Genomic DNA, 25,372 nt, shown 5'->3' with positions numbered 1-25,372 from the left:
CAAAGAAGCACAATGTCTGTCCTCGCATATCTTATGGTGTGGTGGATAGCAAGAGAACATCTAAAATGCAAAGCATATCAAAATAAGGGCCCTGCCTAGAATCCCAAAATAATCTGCTGCCAAAGCCTTTCCATCTGTTCTGTCAAATAATCCCAGCTCACAGACAGGAGATGGAAATCACCTCTTAACAGTGATTCTACCAGTGGTCTCTTGTCTTTGAGTTCAGACACTGTACCTGAACCATGGAGAACTACAATACATGTAGTCTAGAAGACAGAACCAGCCAATCAAAATAAAAACAAACTTTTAAAAATTACATATGAACAGTCTAATACTCCCAACCTAAATAAAATAAATCACAGCCATGCAAAGACTAATCACCTGATAACTCTATAAATCACAACACTAAACAAATCCTAGCCCTATCCATGGAACAAAAACCATGGGGATACTGGCTCATGGAAGAATGAATGGACTTCTAGTCAGGATCTTAGAGATGCACGTAACAAAAACCAGCCAGAATCCAGACAGGATGCTTTAAAGTGGAAAATGACCAAAATAAAAAATGTCCAGGGAAGCCCCACGGACCTTTTACCAGTTAACTCGTAGGATCACTCCTTAGTTCTGAGTTGCTTTTTTGACTTACCACTTTCTATTCCACAAACCCCAGGTTTTGCCTTACTTCGTGGTCCTTTTATAACTTCTAAGAGCTACTCTATGTTATATAAATCCTCTCCAAAACAAAGTCAGTCTTACCAGGCTTTCTCAGTATTTTGAAAGCATGCTTGAAGACACTACTGGAACAGATGGTAAGCCAAAAAACAAAAGGAAAGAGACAGAAAAACCCAGACAACAGGAAGTAAAACAGACTCAAGCCTGACAAGTTTTTCCATTGTTATTATAGCTGGTTAAAGTTCTGACCACCTCTTCTTTCCACACAGAGGCCCAAGGGAATCCCTCCCACCCCATTTCTCTAAGTTCTGCAAGCCCCTTCCTCTGTGTAGTTCCCCCTTTCTTGACCAGAAGGCTGAACCAATCACAGGCCTGAAGGAACAGTTTGGTCAATACATAGGGGCATTTCCTCGGTGGGTGTCATGGAGACTAACAAGATTAGGCAGGTGCTTTGGGTGCTTTGATGTGGAGTCAGTGGCTGGGATATGCTATGACTGAAGTCTGTAATTATAGTGAGTAAGAAAAGAGAGATGGGTGGGGTGGTGGGGCTGTGGAAATCCTTCTGGAGTCTAAGATAGTTAAGTTTACCTACATATCTTATTTTTTATGTGGAATTTATTTCACCAAGAGATGATATCAGTAAGAAAATACAGAGAAATCACAAAAAGCTCAAGTCAAAAGCAGCTAAATCACAGTAAGTTTCTAAAGAAAACTGTAACTAAGTGCTAATAGGACCTCCCACACATTCCTGGATATATCTGGCAAAGGGAGGTTATTAGAATAGAGACAAGTGAGCAGACTAAAGTAGACAGAAGCAAGCCTGCTAGCTGGCCTGTCATATAGGCGCCTCAAATGTCTGGAGGAATGTCAACTGGTTACGGAAACACCCCATCCCAACTCCAGCACTGCTGTTTGCCCTGGACACCCAGCATGACGCTCCCCTACTAACTGTCACCCTGGCCCACCTCACCCTACACTTACACATATCACCACTGCCAGAAAATGCCTTGGTTTAGACAATCAAGATCCTACCATCCTCTAAACATATGACAAACAAGGGGGAAAGATCATTTTGGAGCAGGTGAGAAACGTGATCTATTCTTCACCTTCCTTCCTTCCTTTCCCTTCAAGTTCTCATTAGTTACAACTACCTGATGTCCCAGAGATTACAAACATAAAGCATCATCTTTTGGAAGACAAAAATAAAGACATGGTCATGTAAGAATGAAGCAGAATTGTCTCAACATAGCAAGGTTCCCTTTCCCATTCAAAGCCGAGTTCACAAATTTTACTGGAAGAATAATATGGGCAGTACCTGACTCTGATCAGTCCAGATCGAGGGGAGATCTCATTTCTAAAAGAATTTCCGATCTGGGCAGCAGCAAAAGGCAACTTTCCTTGGTTGAATTCCAAAAGTCTCTTGAAATTCAGGAAAATCCCCTGTGCGGTTTCTGGTCTCAAGTACCTATAAATTTAAATAAATCAGTCTGTTAGGAGGAAAGAAATTACGTTTTCCAAAAATCTGAAACCCTAGATATAAATCCTAAAAGTCTGAAATATACTATTTTCACACAAAGCAGTACATACATGCTCTAAAGCAAAGGAGTAGGAGGAGTAGACATTTTCCTTGGTACCAAACATTCTCAAGCAAGTGCTAGAGAACATATCAAGCAACTGGTATGGCAACACTACTATTAGAAATGTCATTTTATTTCATCAGTCCAGTGAGTCAAATACCACCTCTCTCTTAATGTCCCTAAAACCTGATTAATCATTTAGCAAGGAGGCAGACAACAATTCAGATCCTTCTGGAAATAAGACCCTTCCTAATTATATGTCTATTAACCCACATATTAGAGTGTAACTGTGTGGCTACAAAGAAGCCAGTATGGGCTCACACTCAGCATTAGAGCTCACTCATCACAATCATCACACTAGGCTAGGCAAATTTCAAGGTTTTTCCTATCATTTTCTCCTTTGTGGTATTCTACATTTCCAGCCAGAGGCTTCTCTTTTTCTCCATATTTTAAAGATACGGCCAAGCAAGTACACCATGATAGCCACTGTCCTCTTCTCAGTTTTACAGAAAATATTCTTTGCAAAACAACAACTAAGAAAGCTTTCCCAGCAGCTTACTTCAAAATAGATAGTTTATAATTAAAACAAAGAAAAAATAAAATACAATTGTACCCTCTTTTCACTCTAATACACCAACTCCTCATTCTGGTGGTCCTTTCCAGATTTCATCCAAAAGAAGTGTAACTACAGTTTCACACGCATTTTTTTAAAAAGTTGTAAGGCTTTTAAATTTCATTTATTTATTTATTTTTAAGTAGACTCTACACCCAACGTGGGGCTTAAACTCATGACCCCAAGATCAAGAGTCACGTGCTCCACTGACTGAGCCAGCCAGGCGCTCCTATGTGCATGATTTATAAGTAGGATGTGTAAAATTATGTATTCTTTATTTTTCCATTTTCTAAATAATCATAATAATTTCTCATATTTGACAGTTGCAGAGTATTCTAAAACAATCTATTATAATTTACTCATCTCAAATTTTTGGATAAATAGGTTATTTCCACTTTAAATTTATATGCTCTTGATAAATATAGCTTCCTCTCCTTTTGAATTATTCCCTCAGATAAATTCCCAGGAGTGGGATGACAGGTCAGAGGGTCTGGCCCATTTAATGACTCTCTGTATGTACTGCCAAAATGAAAGGCTTACCTTTGGCCTCTTTCCATAAAATATCCCAAGTCAACACAGTGTGTGACTAAAATAATTCTAGTCATACATTCTGTCACAATTCATTTTTACTATTCTTTAGTTTCTACTCAAGGAAACATGATCTATCTAGCTTCATCTTACAAAAGCCTACCCTCAATTACCCTACAATGAGACCATAAGAAAAATATCTGAAGTTATGAAGTAGAATACTTTGGCTAAGTTTGTTAACATTGAGAAGGAATCTGTAAATACAAATTCTAGTTCTGGATCATATTGTAAACTGTTCAGCTTTCTTTACTATGAAAACCACATCTTTTAAATAACAAGCTAAACCTATGTTGTTCAGTATGGTAGGTCAGTAGTCAAATGCCTAAATTTAAATTAATTAAAATTAAATACATTTTAAAGTTCAGAAGCACTAACGCCATTTCAAGTGCTCAGCAGCCACATGTCGTTAGTGGCTACCATACTGGACAGCACAGACTACAGAACATTTATACCACTGCAGAAAGTTCTACTGGACAGTGTTGATCTAGACTGAATGGTTTCTAAGTCTCCTTCAGCAATAAGTTCAATGACTTTCAAAATCATTCTTCAACTATCTCTCCTGCCCTATACAGCTATCACCACAAGGTATGACGATCAGACTTCTGTTTATTTTGTGGCAAATAAAAAATGGTAACATACACTAAAAAAAAAAAATACATCCAGAAAGAATTAGAAGGAATAAATTTAAGAATATGTCTGTTATTATTTCTCCTTTAAATATTTATCTGTACTTTCTAGGTATCATTTTTCAAAAATTTTCCTTTATGCCTGATTTGATGTTTACTTTTTATTACAACAATTTCAGTAACTTCATTACATAAAGAATAAGTGATACATACCCAGGCATGTTTCCTCCAGGCCCAATGAAGGTCTTGAACATTAAGTTAAAAGATACTGGAGGGGAGAGATCATTTCCAGTAATGGGGGATTTTACATTATAGTTCACAAAAAGATCTCCAAGTTCCTGCTGTCCATAGTTATCAAGCTAAAGGATAAGTAAAGAAAATAATTAACATAAAAGACTGAGAAAAAAACAGGGCATAAAAGTATTATATATAAAAAAACCCATCCATCATTAAAAGTCACCCAAAATAAGAACATCAAAGTTACTCTAACCTTCAAAAACCCTAACTAAAATCATAACCAGTTCACTTTCTGTTTATCAATTTACCATTTACCATTCCAGAAAAATGGAGTATCTTTCTGGGACTGACCTAAAACTCATACATTCACCATTTCACAAGGAAACATAAAGAAAAATATCTCTGGTTCAACTATAATAGTTACTGATTGGCAAGAATCTGAAATCATATAAATAAGTTTTATTTTTTTAAGATTTTATTTGTCAGAGAGAGATACAGAGCACAAGCGGGGTGGGGGGAGCGCAGAAGGATAAGCAGATTCCCCGATGAACAGGGAGCCCGATGCGGAACTTGATCCCAGGACCCTGAGATCATGACCTGAGCCAAAGTCAGACACTCAACCGACTGAGCCACCCAGGCATCCCATAAATAAGTTTCCAAAGTTGCATTTTACCACTCTGCATATTTAAGAGTCAGGTACACTTCCCTGTCTATTAATTAAATGTGCATAAAACTTTTCTTTCCCACTAGATATTAAGGTCTTGAAGGTAGAAACTGTTTCTTATTCATGTCTGCGTGTTCCAGTGTATTGCACATTTTATACATTGATAACCAACATGAAACCCTCTAAAATGATGTAAGACCTCCAATTTGAAAACTTCAAATGACTATGACAAACCGTCTAATACGGAAGAATATTCAAAACTTAAAAAAAAAAAAAAACTCCTAATAGAAGCAAAATAATTACATACGTCAACTCATGACCATAAGAACTGAGGCTCTGGAGTCAGCAAAACCTGGCTAAACCGCCCAATTCTACCACTTATAGCTTGTGTGACTCAAGAGTTAAGTTCTTATCTAACCTGAGCCTCAATTTGCTTGTCTGTGAAATAAGGAAGCAGCATCTACTTCACTCTGAAGGTTAACTATGTAAAGTACTTAGCACAGGGCTTGGTACACAGCACACACTACACCACTTACTAAGTGTCTTGCCAAAATATCTGATTGGCCCTCTAGGTCGGATTACCAAATTATCATATTGAAACAGAGGAACATGTGAAATATCACCAAAATAATGCAATCAGCCAAATCCAGGTAGTAGAAAGCACTAAGAAACAAATGTCTCAACTTTAATGAAAATACAAGGAAAATTAGAGATAAAGACCCTAAAGATTGAGACTTAAGAAATATATCAACCACTCACAAAGTATGGACTTTATCTGGATCCCCATTCAAACAAAAAAAACTTGTTAGCATTTAAGGCAATGTAATAAAATGATGTTTTAGATGTACTTCAAAATAATTCTGGAGAAGGCAGGAAAGGAGAGAATGGATTCAACAAAATGTGTTAACACTGTAGCAGGTTCATGGGTATATAAGTATTTATTATACTATTTTCTATTTGCATATGTTTTGAATTCTTCATAACAAAAAATTAAAAAATGACTTAAAAACTGGTACATGCAGAGGTGGGTCAGCAAAAATGGACAAAGAAAAACAGTTCTGAGCTGCTGAATCCACATAACAGGAATAAAGCTCTGCCTACCACAGAGGGTGAATCAGTGCCTTTTAAAGAAACTACCATGCTAAGATAAAGCTGAAAAGGAGTCACAGGCACTATCAGGTAGAGAAAATGCTATTATTTGCTCAAGCAAACAGATGGGCCTTTGGCCATGAATCCACCAGGGCCATTTCTGAGTATTAGACCACAGTCCCCAACTTTTCACTGAAAGTTATATTGACAGCTTGTATGTATATCTGATATGGCAAATCAAAAAAACAGACTGCTTTCTGGGGTGCCTGGGTGATTCAGTTGGTTAAGCATCCAACTCTTGATTTCGGCTCAGGTCATGATCTTAGGGTCATGAGACAGAACCTTGTTTTGGGCTCCTGCATTGGGCTCCACGCTGGGAATGGAGCCTGCTTAAGATCCTCTTTCTCCCTCTCCCTCTTCCTCTGCCCCTCCCCTCACCAGCACGTGCATACATTTTCTCTCAAAAAAACCCAAAAAACAAAAAACAGACTGCTCTTCTAAGACCGTGGATTTGAGACAGAAAGTCAGGGTTCAAACTATAAATGACTTAATGAATCAACTAATTACTTCCTGCTCTGACAATTGACTCGGAAATGAATGAAACTGTTAAGATCAAACACACATACTTACAAAAGCTTAGTAAGTCTAACATTCTAAATGGGAAACAGTAACTAAAGGGTAATTAGAAGTGCTTTTCATTTCTTCTTTCTAATAAAGGTCATGCCTTTGGCAAAGAAAGGAAATGAGATATGAATTTTTGGCTATAACAATGTCAAAATCCAAGAATTGATTTATTAAATCATGAGCAACAATACTAAAGCAAAGAGCTTCAAGCAAAGGATAAAATACACCTCACAAGGACTAAAATAAATTCACAGATGAGTCAACAGCCAAATTAAGATTTTCTTTCAATTTAAATGAGGAAGGAGAAAATTTCTCAGCTACCTTAGAAAGCAAGATACCACAGGGAAAAATCAGCATTATTTTTAGAAAACAAGGCAGCAGTGGAAAAGTATCCAGTAAATTCTCATGAGAAAACGCAAAGAGGTAGGGATTCCTACATTGAGCCTCACATATTTATATGCCAATATAAAGAAAATACGTATAAATACAGCACTGGTTTCTGTGTGTGTATGTACATTTTTGCCCAAGGAAGTAAATAAAATTTAAGAGGTGAGCCTTGGTGGACCTCATGATCAAATATGGTGTTGGAGAAATGTATTTTGTTTAAATGGATACATAAGGTGAGAAATCAGCAACATACATACATGGACATGTGCGTATTCCCGGGGTAAAGAGGTACAGTTTTCGTAATATTTTTAAAGTGATCTGTGACCCAAAAAAGGGGTAAGAACTACTTCTGATATAGAAGGTATTCCTGCACTTGGTAAAAGTCAGAACAGATTATCTCTATGGTCTAAGTCTTCCTTAAACTCTGCCAACTTAAATAGAAATTGTAAAACTTTTAGTCTATAAGAAAAGCAGGGGCCTGTTCATCAGGTTCTAAGAGTAATAGCAAATAGTCAGGGATAGTGCAACCAGAAGCAGATCAAGTGGCTGATGAGACAGTGTTCATAAGGATATCTGCCCTAAAATCTCCACATCAAGACCGAACACTATTCATCATTAGTCACTCCTCTGGTTTTTGTTATTAAACCCAGAAAACTGGTTTCCAAAGAGAACAAATTTCATGCCTCTTTACACTGAATTGCTAGTTTGGCTTAAAATAAAGCCACAAAAGGTAGAGAGAGAAGAAAATAAAAATTCAAAGACAGACAGAAGGTAAACTCCACTTCTTTACAATCGTGGCCTGGGTCAGCACAATGTGGAATTCAACAGTCACCAAACACTGTAAGAAAGACAGCACCTACCTGAGTTGCTGTGATAACATCTCTACTTACCTGAGCCAAGACACTTTCCATCTCTGATTTCTTCTCAGCAGAACACTTCTTATCAGACATCAATTTCTGTAAATGAGCTACAAGAACAGTGTTGGTACATGTCAATTTCAATCAAGGGGTAAAAGAACAATACACTTTGAATTTCAGTGCTGGAGAGGTAAAAAAAAAAAAATGAATCCAAGGATAATGTTTTCACTTTATATAAATCCCACGGTTGATTTTACAGGGAGAATCACGATACTGTCTTGATTCCTTTGCTGACTCAGAATTTCTAATTATCATATATAACTTCTTTTTGTTAAATAAGGGACTCAAGTTGTACAGGCATACCTTGGAGATATTGTAGGTTTGGTTCCAAACCACCACAATATAGCAAATATTGCAATAAAGTGAGTCAAATAAATGTTCTGGTTTCCCAGTGCATATAAAAACTGTTTGCCCCATATTGTACTCTGTTAAATATGCAATAGCATTATATCTAAAAAAGTACACCTTAATTAAAATATATTTTATTGCTGAAAAATGCTAACCATCACCTGAGCTCTCAGGGAGTCCTAATTACTGATCACTATAACAAATAATAATGAAAAAGTCTGAAATATTGCGAGAATTACCAAAATGTGAGAGAGACAAAGTGAGCAAAAGCTGTTGGCAAAACAGCACTGATAGACTTGCTTGGCCCCGGGTTGCCAGTATCTGCACAGCATGGTAAGGTAGAGTGTAATTAATGAGGTCAGCCTATATGGTTAAGATCTGTGCTCTTTACTCTTTGTATGTTAGGCCCCCAAAAAATTTTAATAGAAAAAATATGAGAAAAGCTTAATCTAAACCCTCTGTTTTGATCAATTTTACTTGGAAGAATATTTATCCAAGATGAAAAACCATACCTTTTAATAGATGGTCAGCACGAAAACACTCTCCATTTTTTACATCTTTCACCATGAAGTCAGCAAATTTGTCTACGTGGCCAGAGGTCCTAAGTTAACAAATGCCAAGCCAATTTGTCATTTTCATACAAATTAATACATAAACTTTATGTTCTAAGATAATCCCCCTTCTATATGTAGTATATCAAGCTTATATCTGTGTATCTGAAAGATGGAAGCTCCAATATATATAATGACATATCCATGGTAGATAATGTAGGCCAGAGAAAATTCTTCCTCAAATCTATCTCCACCCTTTCCTCCGAGCTCTTCCTTCCCAAAGGAAAGAGACATCAACTGGATTATACTCTTTTACAAGTTGTCATAAAGTATGTGCTACCTGCAGAATCAATTAATCCATGCCTATCTCATTATTGATGATTTACGCAAAGGCCAAAACCAGGGGGACTTTGACTAGGCAAGAATTCATAACTCAGTATAGATCCTCAATCTTAAGAAAAGAGTTTTCTGCCACCAAAAACTGTATGGACACTGGTATTATCTCTTACGCAGTTCCTATTAGTAAAGCAAGTAGCTAAAGAATAGGTTGTCTTGATCTTTTAGATCCATCATCAGGAATTCATCTTGTTTTTATTGGCTGAAATTATTGAGAGCCCAAAGGATGCAAACAGTGAAAATGAGCTCTTTACCAGGCAACATTAAATGAAGTGATGAGATACAAAATGTAAGGATTCTTCTTTCTATATTCTAGCAATCCTGCCCTGCTTTCAACAATCTTAGTAGGAATAAAATAAATTTCTGCACTAACACTTCAACACAAATAGTAGTTATTTGATTTTAAATGTATACACACCTTTGCCCAGAACTTCTAAAAACTTAGAATAAGGAAATAATCATATATATACAAAATTTATCTATCAGGATGTTCAGTGGACTCAAAAATCAGGAGCAATTTATTTTTTTTAAAGATTTACTTATTAGAGAGAGAGTGCGCATGCATGGGGGCGGGGGGGGGGAGTAAATCCTCACACAGACTCCCTGCTGAGCAGAGAGCCTGACTCAGGGCTCGATCCCAGGACCCTGAGATCAAGACCTGAGCCGAAACCAAGAGTCAGGTGCTTAACCAACTAGGCCACCCAGGCGCCCCAGGAACAATTTAAATGCCTATGATATGGCACTAGCTAAATAAATTATGGTATATCCACAAGAGAGTACTATGCTGTCATTAAAAATGCTTTAGACGAATATTTAATGACATAAGTAAACGTTCACCTACATTACATGAAAAAAAGCAGTGTGCTGCTAACATTGATGTATGCACAAGAACTTACAGAGAAAGAAGACAGGATAAACACAACAATTTTGACATGGCTGTCTATGGACATTAGGTGTATATTTTGTCTTTCCTTATTTTCCACATTTTTACAATGAATATGGGTAGTTTTTATAATCAGGAGAAGTTACTTAAATATGCATATTAATGAATTTCAGCCCCCAAAGTAGAAATCTTACTTTAAAACTGGCTCAGGGGTGAGCATGGTACAATCAATCTCCAGGATCTGTTCCTCTTGGATAAAGTGCTGCCTCCAGGTCTGAATAATATTATTCTTCAAAGCACATCCAACTGGCCCAAAATCATACAGACCACTAACACCTATAAAATATTAACAAGGAAAATCTGTACTTTACCTTGTCACTCTGAGCAAATTAAAGCAAGAAGATGTATGAAACTGTAAGGCTTCACATATTCCCCAAAGAGGTATTAAAGTCAACAATTCAAACCCCTCAATACTGAAGGGGTTATTTCCAGCTAGCTAACAGAAGTAAAATTAAAAAGCTCTTACTCCATTTACTACTTCTATATTAAGAATTCCAAGTAGGATTAGCAAAAAACTAAAAGCAAAAGATGTTCCTCCACATATGAGAAACAATGAAAAACAGATTACACTTTTCTGCCATAGATCTAACTTGTTGCATCAGCTGATAACAATGATGAATTTTAGCACCCAATTCTCTAATTTATTCTTGGATATATAAACCACTATATTTAATCTTGAGTATATGACACACTACATTTAAACCTCAAGTGAAACATTTAGAGATCTGCTTAGCCAAACTCAAATCAAGTTTCAGGGACAAAGTACTAAAAGTCTAATACTGTTGGAATGATCTCCACCGACTATGAAAAATACCATTGTACACTTAATCAGTGAAGTATATTTGCCTACATACCTTCACAAAGCATTTAGAAAGATGTAGAGATTTACCTACATACCTATGAAGAATGTTTTCTCCTGGCAGTTGCTATAAAGAAGAACCTAGGGACCCTGGCTTGTCACTGCCCTTGTGTGAAGGTGCACGATACAGTTGGCCAGTGTTACAATGGCCCTCAACTGCTCCAAAGAGGAGTGTGATAGGTACCTGGACATATTAAGTGCTTCATACCTGGGCCCCTAACAATTCCCTACTTCCAAATGGAAAAAAAGCAGTCTTCGAAAATAAGTAGGATGGAAAGGAATAAACAGATTTTACACCAAATGGCCAATTTTAAACAAACAAGAGCAAAATGTTCTCTGTTTTATGTGACCTGATACAGTTATCGATTGAAAAGCCATGTTTTTGATTTAAGAACAATAACAAAGCCACCAACATAATTGCGCTATCATTAATCCCCTACCTCCATAAATAGCAAAAGCTTGATCGTAGAAAAACCTCCTCTTCAGGGTATCTTCCATTTTTGCTCTGTCTACAATGTCGTCTTTGGGTTGTAATGCTAGCTCCTATAACGGATTTTCAAATAGAAAACGTGTGATTAGGGGTGAGAGGAAATATGAATTTATGTATGTGAGTTTAGTTTATTCCTCAGCAAAATTCAACACAAAATTTATCAGACAAGATTTTGATGCCTTTAAAAAAACAGAAACCTTAGGGTTTTTCCCCCCTTTCAGTTACAAAAAAGATCCCTTTAACTTAATTATTTAGGAAGACTAAGGTTACTTAGATGCAGATACTGATAAGCAATATCTGAATTTTTAGTGGATCACTGTAGTGAGACAGTGACTTAGAACTCCAAACTATTTCAGTTTGGTGATGAGAGATTTACTGTTTGAAAGATTTGGGAGCAGGTATCAGATGGATACAAAAAGAAAAAAAAGTTTGACACAAAACCATTATTTCCAGGGATAGAAGAATTTATAAAGAAGAGCAAGCACACACACACAAAAAAGCACAATGCCTTCCAGGGAAATTCGCAGAGTGTATTAAATCTAGGATTTAGGGGAGGGGTGGGTCAGAAGTCAGGGAGACTTCACAGACAAGGTGACATTTTGAGATGGAGTGTGAAAGCATGAGAAGTCGGCCAGGTAGCACATAAGAAGGCATGCTGGATAAATAGAGATAAGGCAAATGATACTGTTCAGAAACTTTTCTAGGTCTTTCCCACCCAAAGAGATTAAATAAAGATGACGTTCCTCTTTTAGGATTCCCAAGACTCACCTTTGCTTCCAGAACTCTCTTCCGGGCTTTGAGCTCAGCTACAGCTTTGTCTACATCTACTTGGGGTGCTTTATCTTCTTTCAGTTTTCGAACAAGATCTCCCTAGCCAACAAAGAGAGTTTATATTCAGGATTGGTTTCAGAAGTCAAGAAAAGTTATGAATGTGTTTTTAAGCATACCTTTAAAAAGTATCTGTGTAAGAATGAGGCCATTCAAATGTTTATTATGAGATGTCAGTATAAATAACTGAAGGTCTTTGCCCTCAGTATTTATAATCCAGCAAAATACACAAACAAGTATACAAATAACTACGTTCCAAGGGTCATTAGTACTACTGTGCTTTTTTTTTCCTTTTGGGAGAGGAGACAGGTGGAAAAGGAGAGGAAAGCATTGATAAAAACTGTGACAAAACTTGGAAGCAATCAAGATGTCCTTCAGTAGGTGAATGGATAGATAAACTGTGGTACATCTAGATGATGGAATATTATTCAGGACTGAAAAAGAAATGAGCTATCAAACCATGAAAAGACATGGAGGAATCTTAAATGCATATTGCTAAGTGAAAGAAGCCAATCTGAAAAGGCTAATTCTAAGCTATATGATACTCTGTAAAAGGAAAAGCTATCATATTATGTAAAAGGCAAAGAGTAAAAGGATTAGTGGTCTGCAAGAGTTAGAGGTGAGGGAAACATGACTAGGCAGGCACAGAGGATTTTTAGGGCAAACTATTTTTAGTAACAAACTATTCTGTATGATACTATATTTGGTGGTTACACACCATTATATTTTTGTCAAAACTCAGAGAATGTAAAACACCAAGAGTGAATCCTAATGTATGTAAACTATGGACTTGGAGTGAAATGACATGTCAACGGAGGTTCATCAATTGTAACAAATTGTAATAATTTGTAACAAATTCTGGGGCAAGAAGCTGATAGTGTGGGAGGCAGTATATATGTGGGATCAGGGAGTATATGGGAAATCTGTGTTCAATTTTGTTGTGAACCTAAATTTGCTCTAAAAAATAAAAGTCTGTATACATAAAAAAAGCAACATGAGGAATCTGGTGATTGAACTGTTGTTATTTTGATTATATCAATGTCAATATTGTGGCTGTGATATTGTACTGTTTTGTAAGATGTTACCACTGGGGGAAAGTGGGTTAGGGACACGAGTGATTTCTCTGTATTAGTTATTACTACAAGCCAATCTACAATTATCTCAAAATAAAAAGTTTAATTTTAAAAAGTAAAAAACAAAAAACAATAAACTGTGAAAGAACAAGGTTAGTACTGAGAACACAAAGAGCCAATGAATAAACCACCCTCCCCTTGAATCTCTCTCCTACTTAAAAAACAACCGTCCTGGTTTTCCACCTACTTCGACCATTTCTTCTTAGTCACAACTAACTCATATTCCTCTGCCCTTTTCTTAATTGTTACAATTTTTCCTTGATAATTTCTCTAGGATACCTTATTTACTTCTAACAACCTACCACCTGTACACTGATTCCCACACTTAGAGTAATGTGGTGGAGTAAGTAATCTGAAAAAGCAAACAAAACATTACCTATATGGTCTAAGAAACTTCAAGCTGAGAAATTAAAGTTGTCAAAATGATAGAGCCTTTGGGTTCCCAACAGAAGTAACTGCTCTCTAGAGGAGCAGACCTTCCACATGGGCCTTTTAGGATTTTCACAGATCGAGGTCACCAAAATAATAAGCATTCAACTCAAAATTTAAAAACCCATTGAGGAAACAACCACCATAGGTGAGACTCAGTGGAAATGACAAATAACAGAATTAGAGCCTCCAAAGTATTAGAACAATCAAATATACTTTTTTAAATGCTTAAGATGTTAAAAAGGAAAGGAAAAGAAAAGTCAAAAACATGAGCAAAGAACTAGAGACTATCAAAAACAATCAAGAAACCTGACAACCACACAGGTTCTGGTCCAAGAAGATGACAGAGGAGTGGGGGAGGGGCAAAATGGGTGAGGAGGAATGGGAGATAAAGGCTTCTAGTTATGGAATGAAGTCATAGGAATAAAAGATACAGCACAGGGAATATAGTCAAGAGTATTATAATAGTATTGTATGGTGACAAACGGGAGCTACACTTGTGGTGAGCAGAGCATAACGTATAAACCGATCAAATCACTATGTTGTACACCTATGTAACAGTGTGTGTCAGCTACACTTCAATATATGTAAATAAATAAATAGGGGGGAGAAAGAACCACATAGATCATCTAGAAATGCATCACTGAAATTAAAAACCCACTGGACAGGTTAAACAGCAGACCAAAGTTGAAGAGAGAATTAGTGACTTAGAGCACAGACCCGAAGAAGTTATCCACGCATAATCCATGGAATGGAGCAGAGAGACAAAGATGTAAAAACATAAACAGGGTAATAAGACACAGAAAAAAGATAGCCTGACATTCATCCAACCAGAATTCTCAAAGAAAATAAAGAAAATCCATAAGAGGTTCTATTTGAAAAGATAATGACTATGAATTTCTCTATAATTGCTCAAAGACATGAGTTCTCAGATTTAGGAAGCACCATGAAATCCAAACAACATACAAAACGAAAATCTACATCTAGAAAAGTCTATAAACTTATGAGAGATTAGAGACTGGGTTTTAATTCCTGATCAGCTAATTGTAAAACCTTGAACAAGCTGACACCTCTTTAAGCTTATTTCCTCAACTGTACTATCAGGATGACAATACCTCACTATGAGGGACGCCTGGGTGGCTCAGTTGTTAGGTGTCTGCCTTCGGCTCAAGTCATGATCCCAGGGTCCTGGGATCAAGCCCCGCATCAGGCTCCCTACTCGGTGGGAAACCTGCTTCTCCCTCTCCCTCTCCCCCTGCTTGTGTTCCCTCTCTCGCTATGTCTCTGTCAAATAAATAAATAAAATCTTAAAAAAAAAAAAGAGTAAATGAAAGAATTTAAGTAAAATATTTTCAATAGTACCTAACACACAGTAGACACACAAAAAATTATAGTTACCATGCTATAAAACACCCCAACTTGGTTGTGGCTGAGTTATTTTTCAAATACTTCAAACCCAACTTGTTTATAACAGAATTATTTTTCTCTGCCCTAAACTTGTTCCTTCTCCTATGTATTGCTTTCTATTTGTTAACAACAAAAAAATCTACCATTTCCCAAATAAGAAACATCGAGTTATCCTTCTTTACCGCCAAAATCTGGTCAATTTCAAATTTCAATCTACTCTCTCCCTTTCACACCCCATAGACTAGATTGCTAAAGCAGATTACCAATTTGGTTCTCATCCAAAGTGTGTACACTAAGATACACTCACCCCAAACTATCCTAATGCGTGTCATTTCTCTTCAACCTTCATAAATCTTTTCACAAGCACATAGCATTCCTAATTTGGTGACTGTTCCTACCCCCATGCTTTCAATAATGTTTATCCTCAGGGCGCCTGGGTGGCTCAGTCAGTTAAGCATCTGACTGTTGCTTTCAGCTCAGGTCATGATCTCAGGCTCATGAGATAGAGCCCCAGGTGAGGCTGCCCGCAGAGCGGGGAGCCTGCTTAAGATTCTCTCTCCCCCTCTGCCTCCACCCCTCCCCAACTGCACATGTGTGCATGCTCTTTCTCGCTCTCTAAAAAAAATTAATAATAATAATAATGTTTATCCTCTTATCCAAAAGCATTTCCCTTCACTTAATGAAATTCACTTCATAAAATTCACTTCATGAATATCCCAACCTTACAATAGCTTCCCTTAACAATGTTTCAACTGAAGGCTGAGTTTTCTCCCATATCCCTTGATCCTCAGGGGCTGGAAATGGAATAGATGTCCTCCTTATTCCCCAATGCACTTTCAAACTGATTCTTCTTTGCTACTTCTAAAACCCAAGTTCCTTTGAAGGACCTGTCATTACCCTTTCCCCTTGCTGCTGACATTTTCTTAAGCTTCCACTTACTTCCCCTCACTTGGTAACAGTTTTCCTTTCTGCGATTCACTCTACTTTAGAATGTCCTGGTCAGGAGGTGACAAAGATGTTTATAATTATCTAACCTGGAACCTAACTCTGCTTACGTGTAATGAGAAGTATTCTCCCAGTTTTAACATACACTGAGTTTTCCAGGAATGCACCCAGGAAAATGTAATTTAAAAGAAGACTATATACTGTTTTTGTTCACAATTTTACAGAGAGTTGGTATTATTTGAAACAAACAAAAAATAACATGTGACCAATAGCAATGTTGTCTGGTATCTGAGCAACCAAAAGGATATACCTTTATCAATGTGTATCCATTGCAACTACACTCAGTGTAAATCTATGTATAGGTAGGAGCATCTGCTTACTTCCATATAACTTCCAGTAGATTCATACCCAACAATTTACATATTGAAATGCATATTATTTTATCATAAATTACTTTATTTCTTTGTATTACATTTAAAACATTATGTGTACATATATTTTTCTTTAATTAGATCTTGTAGATATCTTGTATGAATTTCATTAGTGGATTCCAAAATATCTGGTGTAAAAGGGGACACTAGGTCTGAAAGTTCAGAGCCACTGAATTAGTTATTCCTCTTATTCTTTATCATATGCAAATAAGTCTGGTCTGTTATTACACTAGCAGTTTTTATTCTATTATCCTGACCTCTCTAGCGAAAGAAACATCTTCAGTCGTCTTCTAACTTTATTTTGGCTTCTTCATTACACTTACAATAACTGAAGTCACCCAGTCAATGCAGTGGCTTATTTATTTACATGCATTTTATTTGTCCCTGTCAGAATAAAGTAGGCTCTTTAAAGATGGGAATTCTGGCATGTCAATTCTGGCGCTCAAATACTTATTGACTGATACCACAACCTAAATCTAGCAAAGTACAAAGCACTTAGTATTCAGTAAATATCTACTGACTTATTCTTTACTCACTCAGTGCTTCTTTTCCTTTTCTCTACCTATCAGAACACCTATCTCATAAATGTTCACTAACAGGGCTTTTTCATGAGGATAAGAATTCTGTGAAAGCCTTTGTTTTGAAAAGAGGTTGGCAAATGGTAGTTCTTTTTGAATGTCTGAAAGAAGTAAGCAAGTAGTTCTTTCGAATATCTAACCACTGTGTCAAGGGTTAACACTCCCACATACTTCATCTACCTTTTCTTTTGAAGCTTCTCAGAGAATACTAGCAAGCAAGGCCACAAGTAAAGGCAGGAAGAATTTAAAAATAAATTCCCCTGAAACACTTTTTTTTTCATTTTTTAAGATTCAGGTACAGAACACATACATCAAGGTACAGAACACATACATCAAATGCAGCTATTAAAAAGAAGCAGTGTGGGGCACCTGGGTGTCTCAGTCAATTAAGCATCTGCCTTTGGCTCAGGTCATGGTCCCGGGGTCCTGGGATCGAGCCCTAGGTCGGGCTCCTTGCTCAGCGGGGCCTGCTTCTCCCTCTCCCTCTGCCGGCTGCTCCCCCAGCTTGTGCTCTCTCTCTCTGACAAATAAATAAAGAAAATCTTTAAAAATAAATAGATAGAAACAGTGTGAGAGTAAGGATTCCTACACTGAGTTAATCATCTGTAAAATGCAGTGAAGAAAGGAAATAATCATGTTTATTTTGAATAATAGAATAATTAAACCATGATTTATAATGATCCAATCCTGAAAACAAAAGAATTGGGGGTAATCTAAACATGGAATGAAGGTACTTAAACAGTCCTAGTATCTAATTATTTTTCTTCCTTCTTTGTTCACTGTTCAACTATATTTTGGGTTGCGCTTGCATGTATGTGTATATGTGCCGAATAAAACTGACATGAAATATCATCAATATCTCTAAATTATCCTTAAGAAGCTTAGTCCCTGGGGCACCTGGTGGCTCAGTTGTTGAGCGTCTGCCTTCAGCTCAGGTCATGGTCCCAGGGTCCTGAGATCAAGCCCCACCTCGGGCTCCCTGCTCAGCAGGAAGCCTGTTCTCCCTTTCCCACTCCCCCTGCTTGTGTTCCCTATCTCGCTGTGTCTCTCTCTGTCAAATAAATAAATAAAATCTTAAAAAAAAAAAAAGCAGCAGCTTAGCCCCTGGATAAATTCCTACCATAAAGACATATATTAGAACTAAGAGCCTGTGATTATAAAGCAGAGTAGCTATTAGATGAGAAATCATTCCAAGGGATCTTCTTCATGGATCCTTCATATATATCATGGTGCATATTCAGCCGGCCAAGAAAAACCAACAAGAAAACATTTCCTCACCTAGCTTTACACACATGTAGGTAGAAGAATCCTGTTATGATTGAGTTCATCTCAGATTCCCAAATGTTTTATAATTATTGACAAAAAACTTCATAAACTTTTCATTTGCCCTTTGTGGATTAAGCAAGAGCTTTAATGGGTACTCTTAGTCCAGAAAATCAGAGAAAAATCCAAGGCTCTTCACCCTAAGTCTTCTTACTACTACTAAGATGTGAGTTTCATCTGTGTCTTCCCAATCACAGCAAAAGAAAATTTGAAATACTGAAACACAAGTAATATTATTCACACATCTATTCCTACCATTAGCATTTCAGATGGTAAATCATTACAAAAGACCTCCCAAGAAACCACTAAAAAGGCTTTTCTAGCACCCCATCTCACCAAATTCAGAAGACATCAATCCTCTCCTAAAGGTGCAAAATGTTTTCAAACTGACAATCACAAGAAAATGTGAGCTCCATGCCAGCAATGGTTTGGTAAAACTAGTACCCCCAGTAAGCCACAATCATCTCAGAACAATATCTAACATTTTAGCAAGACCTTAGTATATGCACGGTGGGCAGCATTCTCAGCACTTAACATGAACTATCTCATTTTAATGTTTATAACTCCATTCCCATATTACAGATGAAGAAGTTTGGCTACAGAAAGGTTAAATAATTTGCTGAACATCACCAGCTAGTAGACAGTGGGGTCAGATCCAAACCCTGGAAATATAACTTCAGAGCCTACACTTTTTTTTTTTAAAGACTTATTTATTTAATTGAGAGAGAGAGAGCTGGGGGAGGGGAGGGGCAGACAGAGAGGGAGGAAGAGAATCTCAAGCAGACTCCCCACTGAGCGCAGAGCCTGACACAGGGCTGGATCCCAGGACCCTGAGATCATGACCTGAAGCAAAATCAAGCGTTGGACGCTTAACCGACTGAGCCACCTAGGCACCCTATAGCCTACATTTTTATTACTAGATGCATCAACACAAAAATATGCAAGGGTATAAAGAAAGTCCACTTAGCAATTCTGCAAAACCTCTCCAGTTTTGACAATTATTAAATTTTACTACAGGTTTAAAAAAAAAAAAGTCTTTCTTGGTTATTTTTCTCAATACTAATTACTTCGTTAGAGCGTCAAGTTACATCCACCTAAATCATTTCAGTGACCTCTTAATTCCAAGCAATGATACTGAAAATACATAACCAAATCTCTATACCACTTCCTCCCTAAACCTCCAGCTCAAGTGAAAGTCATCTCAACAGATCCTGTTTGCACTGAGACCTTGAGATATATATTTCTTCAGCTACAGAATCTCACCTCATATTTAGACAAAGCTGGGGCTGGCGGGGGGCATTCTTGACAGGAGAGTATGATCAACACAATTAAATGCTGAAGATAGGTAAAATGATGATTACTGAAAAGTACCCTTTAGGGTACCAGGAAAGGGCAATAGTAGAGGCCAAGGGCAGAGAGCAGTGGATAAAGGAATGAAATGAGAAATAAGAAAGTGGAGACAATGAGAGGATAAGAGAGAACACTGAGCTGTAAAGGGTAAAACAGGCTGGGGAAATGGGAGCTTCTGGGGGCTACATTCCAAACAAGAGCCCAAATCTGTCTTCATATAAATCAGACACTTCCATTCCCCTAAAACATCAGTTCTACAACTTCTTGGCCTTAGAACCTCTTTATACTGTTAAAAATTACCGAGAACCCCAAAAAGTTTTTGTTATTGTGGGTTATTTCTACCAATTTTTACTATATTAGAAATTAAAATGCAAATTTTAAAATATTAATTCATTTAAATAATAAAAGCTCAATACGTGCCAATGTGCATAAAAATAACATTTCTGTGAAAATGTATTTTCCAAAACAAAACAAATAGTGAGAAGAGGTTTTATAATTTTGCAAACCCCTTAATTTCTAGCTTAATAGAAGACAGCTAGATTTGCATATCTGCCTCTCTTGCAATATAGCATTTTAATGGTGAAGTATACAAAGAATATCACAAGTTAGAAAGGGGAGAATTTTAAAAGCTTTTTCAAATAATTGTGGATATTCTTCTTTTAGACTATACCCAAATTCTGACAAGTGGTAGTTTCTTAAAGGTTATTTCATAAAAGTTAATAGCAATGTGGAATTGGAAACTATACCAATGAACTTTTTATACCCTGTTACATTAAATCTATTAATGTATCTTAGACTCTGGATAAATCTTTTACCAATATTTGATTCCATAACGTCATGCATTGTCATATGGAAAATACTGAGTTATGCAAATCTTCTAGATACTGACCCACTTATTACACTATATCAAAAAAAGTACATTTGTTAATATCATTACTCATCCCATCAGAAAAGTCTGTAAATACTGTGAAGCTGTCTAGTTCATGCAGCAGATGTTTCCAAAACTCTAAAATTAACCAAAAACGTGATTTTATTATTAGCTATAAATATACCAGTTGTTTTCTTGAAATGACAGGTGCACTTCACTCATATTTCAGAAAATGAATGCCCAGTAGCCAAAATTGAATTTTACAAATAGTGTTCCATGAAAATAAGCAGATAGTTCAGCTTGCAACTCAATCATACAAATGTTTTTCCTGAGACCATCATGTTTCCATATGCTTTATACGTATTTCCCATTTTGTCACACAGAACACTAAAAAGGTGTACAAAGGTCTGGATTTAATAAAATTAATAATTTTTGCTGCTCCATCAAGGACACTCTAAAGCAAAACTTTTTTTTTTTAACTGTTAGGATATGACAGAGTATGACGTGGTGTCCTCATGTGTTTAGTTCTAAGGGCAGGCAGTTTTATCCACCATGACTTTTATATCTTCTATGCAAATAACAGAGTAAAAAGTGAAAATAACATCTCAATTTCATTATGAAAATGGCTTTGATTTTGAAGACCTCCAAGGGTTTGAAGACCAGAGAACCACTGCCCTACAGCAACTGTTTCCAAACAAGACACTCCAAGACAGAGGTTTTTCCAACACAGGGTAAAAGGAAAAAAAAGACACTGTATTAGATCTTTTTTCCAAACCTAAACCTATTAAATATAAAAAAGCTGAATAAAAATTAAATTTTTATTTTTTTTAAAGATTTTATTTATTTATTTGAGAGAGAGAATGAGAGAGAGAGAGAGCACAAGAGGGGGGAAGATCAGAGGGAGAAGGAGACTCCCGGCTGAGCAGGGAGCCCAATGTGGGACTTGATCCCAGGACTCCAGGATCATGACCCGAGCCGAAGGCAGTCACTTAACCAACTGAGCCACCCAGGCACCCTAAAAATTAATTTTTTAAAAAATTAAAAATAAAATAATGAAAGCTAAATATAAGAGACGGCTTTTTAAAAAAATTGGAGCACCTGGCTGGCTCAGGCAGTAGAGCATGCAACTCTTAATCTAAGAGTTGTACGTTCAAGCCCCCACCTTGGGTGTAGAGATTACTTAAAAATAAAATCTTGGGGCACCTGGGTGGCTCAGTCAGTTAAGTGTCTGCCTTTGGTTGAGGTCATGATCCCAGGGTCCTGGGAATCTTTGCTCAGCAGGGAGCCTGCTTCTCCCTCTCTGCCTGCAGCTCCCTCTGCTTGGGCTCCCTCTGTCAAATAGATAAATAAAATCTTTAAAATAAATAAATCTTAAAAAAAAGGACTGCTCTTTCAAATTATCTGATTTTTTGTATTAAAATATACTTTCTTTTATAAAATAAAAGAGGAAAGTAGATGGTAGTGTGAGAATTATACTAGTTTTTGACTTACTCTTATTTGGCAAAATGAAGGCTGGCCACACTGTGCTCATTCCCAACTTTTTTTTTTTAAATAACATTTTATTTTATTTTTTAAAGATTTATTTATTTATTTATTTATTTTAGAGGGAGAGTGAAAGCACAAGCAGGGGAGGGGCAGAGGGACAGGAAGAGAATCTTAAGCAGACTCCCCAGTGAGCATGGAGCTTGACACAGGGCTTGATTCCACGATCCTGAGATCATGATCCTGAGCAGAAACCGAGTCGGATGCTTAACCGACTGAGCCACCCAGATGCCCCAATTCCCAACTTTTTAAAAAAACTCAGTTGCCCTCAGGTGCAATTGAGGGTCCTGAGTTTGAGCCCTAAGCTGGGGGTGGAGATTACTTAAAAATAAATAAATTAAATAAATAAATAAATAAATACCTCAAGTGCCCCAGTGTGCCCTTGATCAAACAACTAATGTGTTTTCTAGATGCTCTGAAGCCCTCCTACAAGTTCCATAACTAGTTCTCCAGGAAATAACTAAGAATATGCCACGGGGAAAATTCATTTCAGTCCATCAATAAGCCAAACCTTTAAAAGCAACAGCATCCACGTAGTCAAGCAGATTAGCCTATTTATATAAAACACATGCCACTAACAAGACCAGTTGTTAAGCGCCTTAAAAATCCCACTCCAAGAATGTCTTCAATTGCACAAACTTCACAATGGAAATATGTCAAATGGATAGATGTGACAATGTGTCTCATTTCCTCATAAGCAAAAAAAGAGCTTTAACTAGATGACCTTTAAATTCCCTTCCAGCTGACACTGGAATCTGTGTGATTCAAGGTTCCAGGTAGCTAACTGATAAATGTGTGGTCCCAGAGAAAGAGAAAAAGAACTAGAACTTATATCTTCAGAAAAAAAATCTCGAAAGTACCAAAAACCAAACAAAACAAAAAACCCAAGCCAACATAAACAATACACTAAATAGTAATCACATCAGAAGGCTGTTCCAGGATCAAAGTTTACTTCAGTTAACTAGTTCCACAGTCTTACTACACATGGGTAATTTGCACTGCAGTTTCAGGCTAACGTGGCAGAGGGAGGGGTTTGGGTGTGTGTTTTTCCAAATTAGATGTATTCTCCCTCCCCAAGTAAAGGATATGAGAAAAAAAATTGAGAGTTACAGAAAGGACAAGGAACCACACCTAATTTTATTTGGGTAGGGTGGGTGGAGGGAGACAGAATAATACCAATAAATACCAAAAATAAAAAATTAAGCCTATAGTGAAATTTCAAAACGAAACACTACTGAATCAGGCTCAAACTGGAGAGAAGTAGACATTACAAAGTGGCAGAATTTGCTTAATTTTTGGCAACTCTGCCCCAATGAATTATTTCCGAGGCAGGGTTCCACCCTCCGTAGCTAAGGCAAGTTATTGCATCAGGCACCGGTGCGGAAGAAGCCCATTTGGTGTTTACTACTAGGTCACAGACACCCGGGTCCTATTCCAAGCTTTTGGCTTTGCCTGACTGGATGTGAGAATCCACTTGAGCTAATCATTTTCCTTGTCCTCTCTAAATTCTAATATTCATGCAGTGCCCTAGGTAAAGGAGGCCTGTATTAAATCACCAAGCTCTCTAGCCCATGAAACTTCCCTCCCTACCCCAAAATCAAATTTCAAAATGTTCCATACAGAGGATGGCTGACTTCACCCAGTAACTCAGGAACATGTCCAGTTTCCCAGGTTTACGATCTGAAAGCTCACTCACTCCAAATAGTCTTTTGGGAACCCAAAGAAGATGACAGGAGTGAGCGAAGGACGATGAGCGAAGGACAATGAACTCACATCATGATTAGAAAAAGAAGTTTAACACCTTTTCACATCCACGTTTCAACTTTTTATTTTCTCAGCCGATCATCTGGCTAACTAAGCACTGAATGAAGGAAGGTGTCAAGGAGGAAACACTATGCAAAGCATTCTGAAGATTTAAAAAAGAGTCCTGCCGTAGTAAGACAGAACCGACAGCCTCGCCCCTGACCGGGGAAGAATTAGGAACCTCGCCACCCGGGTGGCACAAAGAACACCGCAGAGACTGGAAAACTGGAAGTTGAGGATACTGAGCTAGGCCAGGAGTAACCAAAGGACACAGATCCCAGCCCCAACGGAGAAAGGAGAGGCGCAGACATTAACAAGGACTGGGAAAGGAGAGCAGATCGCGAGGGGAGGGACGCAGGATGTCGGATGGGATCCGAGGGAGTCACCCAAGGAGAAGCTAGGACGCGGGTCCACGGCAAGGAAGGTGGCCGACGCACGCGGGGACTGGAGTCCACAAAGTGGGGGAGGCGAGGAAGATACCAAGAAACCAAGGGCTTCCAGCGGATGAAGGAGAGGGGCAACCGGCGCGGTGGACGGGTGCCAGAGGAGGAGAGAGGATGACGGAGAGCAGACCAGGGGGAGGAGAGACCGGGGCCCGGGGGAGGCGCAGAATGCCAGTACCTGCTGGCGCACGGCAAGCCTGAGAGGGGCTAGCACTTCCTCAGCCCCGGAGCCGTCCATGCTGCTCCGGGAGGCGGCGGCGGGGAATGAGGTCTGGGCGCGGGCGCGCGCGCTGAGGGGCCGGCAGGGCGGGAGCGGAGGCCGGGCCGGGAGCCGGGAGGGCAGCGACAGCAGCAGCGCGGCGCGGGCGGTTCTAAGCAGCGCCGAGCGCAGAGAGTGCATGAGCCCGCGGGCCTGGGCGGTCCGGAGCGGGCGGCGGCGGAAGCGGCGCGCGCGGCCTGGCCGGGAGCATGATGAAATCGCCGCGTAAACGCCGCGGCGCGCGCGCAGCCGCACATTCCCCACCCCGCGACGCGGCGACCGGCAGATTCGACACAGAACCCGCAGTCCTTCGGAGAATCCAGACGGCTCGCTCCACCTAGGGCGCTTGGGAGGGCTGTGGGATCGCAGGTAACACCCCGCCAACAGACTTGCACAAAGATGAGCCAGGCCACCCCAGGGTGGACATTCCCGGACGCAGCCCCATCCGAGAC

At 38.3% G+C, this 25,372-nt stretch overlaps 1 protein-coding gene across 1 annotated transcript in view; it reads right to left on the bottom strand.

The window, feature by feature from the left end:
- GARS1 (glycyl-tRNA synthetase 1) overlaps positions 1-25,102 on the bottom strand; it is a 45,807-nt gene extending 20,705 nt beyond the window's left edge. Inside the window, exons 1-8 of the mRNA XM_088018708.1 lie at positions 24,840-25,102; positions 12,350-12,451; positions 11,532-11,634; positions 10,367-10,508; positions 8,855-8,943; positions 7,968-8,044; positions 4,290-4,435; positions 1,988-2,137 (exon numbers count right to left, since the gene is read on the bottom strand). Of these exons, the coding sequence (XP_087874834.1) occupies positions 1,988-2,137; positions 4,290-4,435; positions 7,968-8,044; positions 8,855-8,943; positions 10,367-10,508; positions 11,532-11,634; positions 12,350-12,451; positions 24,840-25,061 (1,031 nt within the window). The 5' untranslated portion in view covers positions 25,062-25,102. The remainder of the gene's footprint in view (positions 1-1,987; positions 2,138-4,289; positions 4,436-7,967; positions 8,045-8,854; positions 8,944-10,366; positions 10,509-11,531; positions 11,635-12,349; positions 12,452-24,839) is intronic.
- Between the last annotated feature and the right edge of the window lie 270 nt (positions 25,103-25,372).

This window comes from Eumetopias jubatus, unplaced genomic scaffold (assembly GCF_037043125.1).
Source record: "Eumetopias jubatus isolate StellerSeaLion01/CBP00866 unplaced genomic scaffold, mEumJub1_p1.0 scaffold_14, whole genome shotgun sequence".
NCBI classification, from domain to species: Eukaryota; Metazoa; Chordata; class Mammalia; order Carnivora; family Otariidae; genus Eumetopias; species Eumetopias jubatus.
Note: the sequence above shows the minus strand (reverse complement) of the source record. Positions and strands in the feature narration are given on the sequence as shown.